Raw genomic sequence first — 9,401 nt, 5'->3', positions numbered from 1 at the left:
GCCGATTCAGGAATGCATGTTATAGTAGTAGCCTTGACACTTGAATGTGATAGGTGAAACTATAGGGAGGTATTCTTTGTGTACGCTTGTGAGTTAATTTATTCCTTGGAGTCTTGAATGTGAAGGGGGGTAAATTAATCTACTTTCATAGGTGTTCGTTAGAGAAGCTTGTGAATAGTTTTGTGATCTCTCATCAGGGTTGGATTAAATTGGTAATTGAATCAATAGATTAAATGCATGTAATTAATTAGTAAAAGTACATCCCTAGGGTCAGAGTCTTTTATTATTTGAGTTTTTACCTTATTTTATTTATTGCTATTTGCGTTTTAGTTTAAGTCAATCATTCTCTATTTTCGTTTGCCTGTCTACTATTTTAGTTTGTTTAGGAGATAGCTAGAGTGATTTCGGTTTTTCAGTCCCTGTGGATACGATACTCGATTACTTGTTGCTTGCTACAATTACCTGTGTTAGTTGCAGTCATTTTTGTTGCTAAGAAATTAGTGATCAACTTTTTGGCGCCGTTGCCGGGGACTGATAAGAAGTTACTTTAATATTTCCGATAGGACTTAGTAGTACTTCAGGCGTTTACTGTTTCTTTTTATTTTTATTTTTCTAATTCTCATTTTTTTTTAGGCACTGTATACGATGGCTACTAATGAACAGATTCGTGCTCTACAGGAGCAGCTGCAACAGCTGTTGGACGCTCAAGCTGCTAAAGAGGCTCAGAAACAACCAGCCATCAATGAAGCGTTCATTCCGCAGTATGCGTATCAGGAGCCTCCACGAGTGAACGTTAACAACTTTGAGCTGAAAACGGGTTTGATCACGATGGTCCAAGAGAGCCAATATGGTGGACAAGCGATTGAAGACCCTAATTCGCACCTGGCGCGTTTCCTGGAGCTGTGTAGCACGGTAAAGATGAATGGTGTCCCTGATGACATTATCCGTCTTCGTCTTTTTCCCTTCTCACTGCGGGATAAGGCAAAGTCGTGGTATCATACGCTGCAACTGGGAGAGAATATCGTGTGGGAGGATTTGGCTCATGCATTCCTACGCAAGTTTCATCCGCCTGGCCTTACGTTGAAACTGAAGATGGACATCGTGCAGTTTCAACAGTACGATGGAGAAAAGCTAGCGGAGACTTGGAAGCGGTATCAGGAGAAGCTCAGAAAGTGCCCAAGCCATGGATTTGATGAAGGCACGCTTGTGATAATGTTCTACAATACCTGCGGGAAACGTACAAGGATGCACATGGATACAGCTGCAGGTGGCTCTCTACTCCAGAAAAGTAGTTCTGAAGCATGGAGCATTATTGATAGTATGGCTTCTACGAGCTACCAATGGCCATCTGAGCGAATACAATTGAAGAAGGTTACAGCTGCGTCCAGTTCTGATCCTATGGAAGCAATGGTTACTCAACAGGCAGCGATGGCTACGCAACTGGCAGAGCTGACTACTAAGATCAGTGAGTTGAATCGAGGTCAGCCAGGAATGTATGGCAGAGGTCAGCAATATCAGCAGGGCCAGCAGCAGTTCCAGCCAGGAGGACGACCGCAATCGAATCTTTCTTATGGCAACCCAAACAATGCTTTGCAGCCTCCACCTGGGTTTTCTGTGTCTAGTGGAGGAGTTATAAATGAGCCGAAGAAGGGATCGCTTGAGGATATGATGCAGCAGGTTTTAACAGAGGTGTCTAGTATGAAGACAACTGTTAATACAAGGATGACCAATTTGGAGTCTCAAGTGGGTCATATTGGAAATAATTTTTCAGCACTGTCCAAGCAAGTGCAGATGTTGGAGACTCAAGTTGGTCAGATGGCCAACCAAGCAGCTGCGCAGCACAAGTCGGGCCAATTCCCGAGCAACACTACTGTCAATCCAAAGGGCCAATGCAATGCTATTTTCGATGGCACTCTGTCTCCAAAAGATAGGAGAATGAGCAAGGAGAACGAACAACCAAGTGAGGAACCATACAAAGCTCCTATTCCACTTACGGAATACATCCCAAAGGTTCCATTCCCCCGTAGGCTGATGAAGAGAGAGGTGCTTGAAGTGCAATGTGCTGTGAAGCCGAGCAAAAAGGTGGATGCCAAGGAAATAAACCTGGAGGTCTCCCATTGCAAGAATGAGAAAAAAATTGCCAATCCCGAGGAGACAGAGCATAGACGTATAGTGGATGAGCTAGAGAGACTACTTGAAGAATCGGACCGGCGTGCACAGCCTCAAACTCTCTCACAATTGCAGGATCCCAAGGATAAAGAAGAAAAGGCAATTGTTCACACCAAGAAGATGGGGGATGAGGATAAGAAAATCTCGCAGGCGAAAGCTGTGTGCACTGAGCTGCCAATGAAGCTACTTTCAAAGAAGAAAGATCCGGGTAGTTTCACCATTGAGTGCGAGATTGGAGGAGAGCTCTTTCCCGAGGCTCTTTGCGATTTAGGGGCTAGTGTCAATGTGATGCCCATCTCTGTTTTCAAGCGGTTGGGAATTGGAGATCTCAAGCCGACCTCGATGGAGATTCAAATGGCGGATAGATCAAGAGTAAAGCTGAGAGGAAAGCTTGAAGACATCCTTGTGAAGGTTGACAAGCTCGTCTTCCCTACGAATTTCTTGGTCCTCGATATTCCTGAAGATGCAAATCCGCCGTTGATTCTTGGTCGATTATTCTTAGCTACGGGGAGGGCTATGATAGATGTGCCCAATGGAAGCGTCGTCTTTCACGCAGCTAATGCACATGAGTCCTCTGTCTCTGTTCGTGTCAGGCGATCTGTCACGCCCGCTGCGTTTGATGTTCATTGAGACCATGAGGTATCGTCGAGCTCTAGACGTTAAATTAAGCACTTGTTGGGAGGTAACCCAACCGTTTTTGTTTTGTTTTTCTTTCTTTCAGTTTCGTTTTGTTTCTTTTTGTTTTGTTGTATTGTTTGTTTTTTTCTAGTGCGGTGTTGAGCTTGGAAGTTGCGAGATCTCGCGCTTTGTTCATGCCACCGCCATGGGCATGTGTTTCTCTGCCAGGTTACTGGAGGTTTTCATGTTTCCAGCGCAACCTTTTCTACTCTTCGCTGCCCTAACCAGTGCAGCCACTCTCTACTCTGCCCAAGGCCACAAACCTCCCTTTTTGCCGCCTCTCACGATGGTTCAGCTTTTCATTGCCGATAATCAGGGACGTTTTCTACACTCTTCGTATTTCTTTTATGCCCTGAGGACATGGCATGCTTTAAGTGTGGGGGGGTGTTTTGTTGCTTATATTTTTCAAAAATTGGGTGAGATCAATCTTTCTACGCTTAGTTTTTGGTCTCGAATCTTGCTAATTTTTATGAATTTGTGGAAGAGAAGATGGTTTTCAATGTGCATTTCGGGTTTGTGTTTGTTTGGTGGTTATTCTTATTTTACTTTTAATATATGTTTCTTGATTGTGCAAAGAATTATGAGTTTTGTTGCAACACTTTGGTAAGTTAGTAAAACGTGATTTGTCCGGTAGATGCTAGAAGGAGTGTTGTCATTGTGATTGCCTACGATCATATCTTATCTGTGAAAAATGAAAAGTTGGATGAATTGCCAACTCTGAAATTGCCAGCTCTGAAACATCTGGCCTGTTCTGAAAAAGTGGCAGCTCTGAGTCTCTGCTCCTCTAGTCTAACTATGAGCATGAGAAACCAAGTGAAAAGACTTTGGATTATAAAGGCGATCACATTAGGGAATTCACTTCTAGCAGAGAATTGGGTTTGATCGAATTACTTGCATTACTCTTTTGTTGCTTCTTAAACTTTGAGTTACTTGCATGACCAAGAGATGTGTGTTGATTGTAAAGTTTTGAATTGACTTTGTGAATGTTTGGATGGAAATTAACATTGTTGAAATCAATCTCTTCCTAGGATTCATATGGATTTTGCTTGAGGACAAGCAAAAGGCTAAGTGTGGGGGAGTTGATTTATGCTTAAATTGCTCTATTTTTAAGGGTTTATATGTGCGTATTTTAAGGTAATCTTCTGGAAATTGGTGCGTTTTATGGTGTATTTTATGCTTTGCAGGAGATTTAGGCTTTCGAGATGGAAGAATGCAATTTTGGAGAATTTTGGATGAATTTGGCGTTTTCTAGGTGCTCTGGTCTCCAGAGCAGAGGAATCGACATCTCCAGTGCAGCGAAATCAAGAAGCCAGACCAGAGCAGCGAAGTCAACTCACCAAAGCAGAGAAACCAATCGCCAGAGAAGTCGATAGTCAGAGCAGAGGGAAGAGAAGTCAGAGCAGCGAAGCGAAGCCCAGTGCTCAAAAGTCAGAGAAGTGAAAAGTCAGAGAAATCAATCTTCAGAGCAGCGGAACCAAGTCATAGTAGAGAAGTTCACCAGAGAAGAGAAGCGCTGCAGAGCAGAGAAATAAGACAGAGCAGAGAAATCACCCATTCCTCTGGCGATAGCCATTTCTCTGGTGCGACCCGTTCCCCTGGCGATAGCCGTTTCTCTGACGATAGCCGTTCCTCTGGCGAGAGCTGCGAATTCGGCAAGAGTGGGAGTATTTTCCAGAGCGCGCATCCAGCTGGAGAGCTGCCTTATTTTACATGATTCTATTACCTTTAGAATTCTACTTTACATGGCAACTTCCATGGTGATTGAAGGAAATCTGAAAACTATAAATAGGTCCTCTTTTGACCTATTTAGGGTCCCCAACATTCATATTTCAGTTTTATAGCTTTAGAATATTTTAGCTTTCCAGTTTTCAAGGCTTGGATCAAGATTGAAGATTCAAGCCGCTACAATCGTTTTCATTCAGTTTTTATATAATTTAGTTTTTACAATTGCTTTCTTATTTATTATGTTTATGTTTTCTTTTGCGATGTCTGGCTAGTTCTTTAATCTGAACCTAGGGTTTGTACATAGCTGATTAATTATGTGTGTATGATTTATTGATATTAATTTGTCTTCCAACTTGTGATTCATGATTCCTGGTGCTTAATTTCTTGTGAATTATTTGGCCAATAATTTACATGTTTAGCTGTTCAGTTTGAGTCTTGAATGCGATAATTGTTCAGCCGATTCAGGAATGCATGTTATAGTAGTAGCCTTGACACTTGAATGTGATAGGTGAAACTATAGGGAGCTATTCTTTGTGTACGTTTGAGAGTTAATTTATTCCTTGGAGTCTTGAATGTGAAGGGGGGTAAATTAATCTACTTTCATAGGTGTTCGTTAGAGAAGCTTGTGAATAGTTTTGTGATCTCTCATCAGGGTTGGATTAAATTGGTAATTGACTCAATAGATTAAATGCATGTAATTAATTAGTAAAAGTACATCCCTAGGGTCAGAGTCTTTTATTATTTGAGTTTTTACCTTATTTTATTTATTGCTATTTGCGTTTTAGTTTAAGTCAATCATTCTCTATTTTCGTTTGCCTGTCTACTATTTTAGTTTGTTTAGGAGATAGCTAGAGTGATTTCGGTTTTTCAGTCCCTGTGGATACGATACTCGATTACTTGTTGCTTGCTACAATTACCTGTGTTAGTTGCAGTCATTTTTGTTGCTAAGAAATTAGTGATCAGTTGGTTCCTATTCTTCAATATTACTCCAGCCTGTTGGAGTGTTATAATTCGTTGGTGTTGAGCGTGGATTGAGTAGAAATCACGCGTTAAGAGTAAGTTCTATCTTGCTCTTCGTTGTTCACGTAGGTGACGGTTAGGGAAGAAATAGAGGCTAGGAAGATCGATTATTCGCGTGTAAGTCCTTTGTATTTCTTATCATCACTAGTGAACTGTTTGAACTGGGTGTGGCCCCCAGGCATAGGTGTGTTATCACCGAACTGGGTAATCATTGTTGGTATATTGTGTTCTTTATTTTCTGCACGATTTTAATTAAGTGTCTGCTTGATCTGACTTTGTGTGTGCATGAGACGTATGAACTTTGGATAGGTACTTTTTCAGTTATAACAACTTAATGCTCAAGATTGGTGGAGTTTAAAATATGCAATGTCATAATTGTATGAAATTTCTTTGTAATATTAAATGGTTAAACAATTTTTTTGATTAATGAATTTATCTCTCACTCAGATTTGTATTATGATTTTTGTTGTGGACCAATTTGTAATATATTAATATTGCTGTTATAAGCTGTATTATTATTTGTTAATTCCATGATTGCATGTGTTTTTTGATATGATAAGTGATACATAATTAATCTCTACAAAGATTCCTCACTTTAGTGTATACTGTATGGTCAGTAAATGAGTGTTTCAATCGTATACCGATCGTAATTTCAATTTAACTTTATTGCATTAAGAAAAAATATAGAGAAATAAATTTAATAATAATAAAAAAGTAAATGAGTGTATGGAATTATGCAGTGATCCAACTTCTTTAGGTAATGTAAGTCGCTACTTTCTTTTAAAGTGAAAGAGGTTATGGTAAAAAAATTACACGAATTTCGGAAAAAATACATGAATTTATATTTGTGTTACAATTTTCACCTGAGTTTGACTTTCGCCTAAATTAGAGCTTAGTTGGCAATATATAGGAAGTTCACGTGATGTAAGTCTAACTTCTGAGGTGATGAGGAGTATTTAGAAGCTCAAAGGTTTAAAAAAACAAAAATTAAGCTCTAATTTCGCTAAAAGTGAAACTCAGTTGAAAATTACAATAAAAATATAAATTTATGTATTTTTTTGGTTTAATAGAAAGTTCAAGTGAAAATTACAAATTTTTCAAAGTTCGTATATTTTTTTGCCATAACCCCAAAACTACATTTTTATAAAATTAAAACAAAGTAATTAAAATAATTACAGATGCACTAGATTTGAAAGCATGTAAGAAATGGTTTAGTATGTTTACTATTTTAGTTAAAAGCATAACATTATAATCTAACAAAAATATACTACTCCCTCCGTCCCAGCTTTTTGTATCCACTTTTAGTAGTAAATACTACTAAAAGTGGATACAAAAAGCTGGGACGGAGGGAGTAATATTTTATTCTCTTGTAGCCCAAATAAGTTGAGCCCAATCATTATAATTGAAGCCCAAAATTCTGAGCCTACTAGAGAACTCGCCCTAATAGAAAAAGTCGCCTTAATCCAAAATCGAAACTCCATTCGTTGCAATTTCATCCCTTTTTTCAGATTCAATCACAACTCCTAACCAAAAGAGAGAAAAAAAGATTCAAACTCACCGATTAAGGATGATGAACAGAAGAGCTGCTGTTTCTGCAATAAATCTGATTCATGGAAGGGGATTTCTCAATGGATGGTCGCATAAATCGGGTATTCTCTCTCCTCCATTCTCTCTCTTCTCTTCCAAGGCTTTTCAACCTAAGCAGCCCAGAATCGATTTCAGTTGTGTTAAAGAATTAAAGGATGCTATTGAATTGTTTCAAAAAATGAAGAGTATGCGGCGGGAGCCTTCTATTCGAATGTACAACAATCTTTTGAGTGTTACTGTAAAGATTGAGCAGTATTCTTTTGCCCTTTATATGTTTGATGAAATTCTTAGGATGGGTGTTCCTGTTGATGTTTATACGATGACTATTGCTGTCAACTGTTGTTGTCTCTTGAAAGATATAAAATCTGGCTTTGCTATAATGGGTATATTTTTCAAGAGAGGCTACGAACCAAATGTCGCGACATTCACCACTTTGATTAAAGGGCTGTTTTTAGATCATAAGGTGGTCGAGGCTGGAAAATTGTTCAATAAGATTTTGCGTTTCGGAATATGTGAGCCTAATGATGTGATGATTCTGGCGATGGTAGATGGGCTTTGTAAATCAGGAAATGTCCTTCCAGCGAGCGATTTAGTACGTAGATTAGAAAGAAGTAGGCTGAGACCTGATGTTAAGACTTATAGTGCATTACTCGACGGGCTACGCAAATCTGGAATGGTGGATGATGCTTTTAAGCTCCTATCCACGATGACCGAAAAGGGTATTTCACCCGATGTTGTCACATATAACTCGATGATTCAGGGGTTGTGCGACCTAGGGAGATTGGAGGATGTTAAGGTTCTGATGGATGATATGTCCAATTCTAATATTTCTATCGATGTCGTAACTTTTAGTATATTGATTGATGCATACTGCAAGGAGAGAAGGATGAAAGAGGCTGAGGATTTGTTGGATATTATGAAGCAACGTAATGTATGCCCTAATGTTGTCACTTATAATACGCTAATGGAGGGGTATTGTTTGAGAGGGGAAATCGATAAAGCACGACAAGTACTTGATTCCATGGTTGACAAGGGACTTAAGCCTAATATTGTTAGCTACAGTTGCTTATTAAATGGATACTGCAAAAAGGAAAGAGTAGACGAAGCTTGGCTTCTTTTTCTTGAAGTTCCTTTGAAAGGTATGGAGCATAATACATGTACTTATAATACCATGATTCATGGATTGTTTAGTAAGCGTAGATTTTCTGAGGGTTGGAAGCTTTTCAAGGATATGGGAGCTCGACGAGTAAGTCCTGACATGTATACTTATAGTACATTGTTGGATGGGTTGTGCAGGAATGGGGACACTGATGAAGCTCTTTCTTTTCTGCATTTGATTGAAGGGAAAGGAGTTAATCCTGATAGAGTCACGTATGGGGCTGTCATTAATGGGTTATGCAAAAATGGAAAACATGATGTTGCGAGAGATCTTCTCAACCGACTTCCTTCTAGAGGTGTGCAACCTAATGCTCGAATATACAATATGATCATCGGTGCACTTTGTCAAGAAGGTTCTACGGAGGAGGCAAAATGTTTGCTTACTGAGATGCAGAATCGTGGTTGTGCACCCGACGAATTGACATACAACATCATGACGCGAAGTTTCCTAAAGAAGAAAGAGCTTAGCAAGGCAATACAATACTTGGAGGAAATGCGCGAAAAGGGAATATCAGCAGATGTTTCTACTCTTTCCATGGTAGTTGATCAAATGCAAACCGAAGATGATTTTCTTCTCAAATTGATGAAGGATGTTTGGCCAAAGGATATTGTATCATAGTCCACTCAGGCTTTGGGGCTGATTTCGTGTACTGCTAAAATCTAAACTAAAGCTCAGCGATTTTTTATAACATCCGACGACGCAGCCTGCTGTTCAGTCCCAGTGATGCTATGAATTGGTCGAATTTGATGAAATAGGGTTGTATTTTTACTCTGCCAATTTGCTTTATATATATATATATATATATATATAGGGTGTGATTCTAGAGAGAACTATATTAATTGTGAGAACGGGAGAACCATCAAATCTAATGCATCAACTGTAAAAATTAATGCATTCGCTGTTAAAATTAATGCACTAAAAAAATTAAAAAAAAATGCTCCCTTCAGGATTCGAACCCAGGATCTGCATTCATCCAACAAGATGATGCATCCACCGTAGATCTTGATGATCGAATGGCTGAAAATGGTTCTCCGGTCTTCTTTTATTTATGGTTCTTTCTTGA

The 9,401-nt window shown here is 39.2% G+C and overlaps 1 protein-coding gene across 1 annotated transcript; it reads left to right on the top strand.

The window, feature by feature from the left end:
• Positions 1–7,032: 7,032 nt before the first annotated feature.
• On the top strand, positions 7,033–9,133 carry LOC131012725 (pentatricopeptide repeat-containing protein At1g12775, mitochondrial-like). Its single transcript, XM_057940718.1, has 2 exons — positions 7,033–8,984; positions 9,060–9,133. Exon 1 carries the CDS (start codon positions 7,160–7,162, stop codon positions 8,954–8,956), a length of 1,797 nt encoding a protein of 598 aa, XP_057796701.1. The 5' UTR covers positions 7,033–7,159; the 3' UTR covers positions 8,957–8,984; positions 9,060–9,133.
• Positions 9,134–9,401: the final 268 nt, after the last annotated feature.

Source organism: Salvia miltiorrhiza, chromosome 2 (assembly GCF_028751815.1).
Source record: "Salvia miltiorrhiza cultivar Shanhuang (shh) chromosome 2, IMPLAD_Smil_shh, whole genome shotgun sequence".
Classification (NCBI taxonomy): Eukaryota; Viridiplantae; Streptophyta; class Magnoliopsida; order Lamiales; family Lamiaceae; genus Salvia; species Salvia miltiorrhiza.
The sequence above is the reverse complement of the archived record's forward strand: the minus strand, read 5'-3'. Positions and strand labels throughout refer to the sequence as shown.

Excerpts from the sequence above, each read along its gene's own strand:
- LOC131012725 (XM_057940718.1), top strand. The coding sequence starts at position 7,160 with ATGATGAACAGAAGAGCTGCTGTTTCTGCAATAAATCTGATTCATGGA.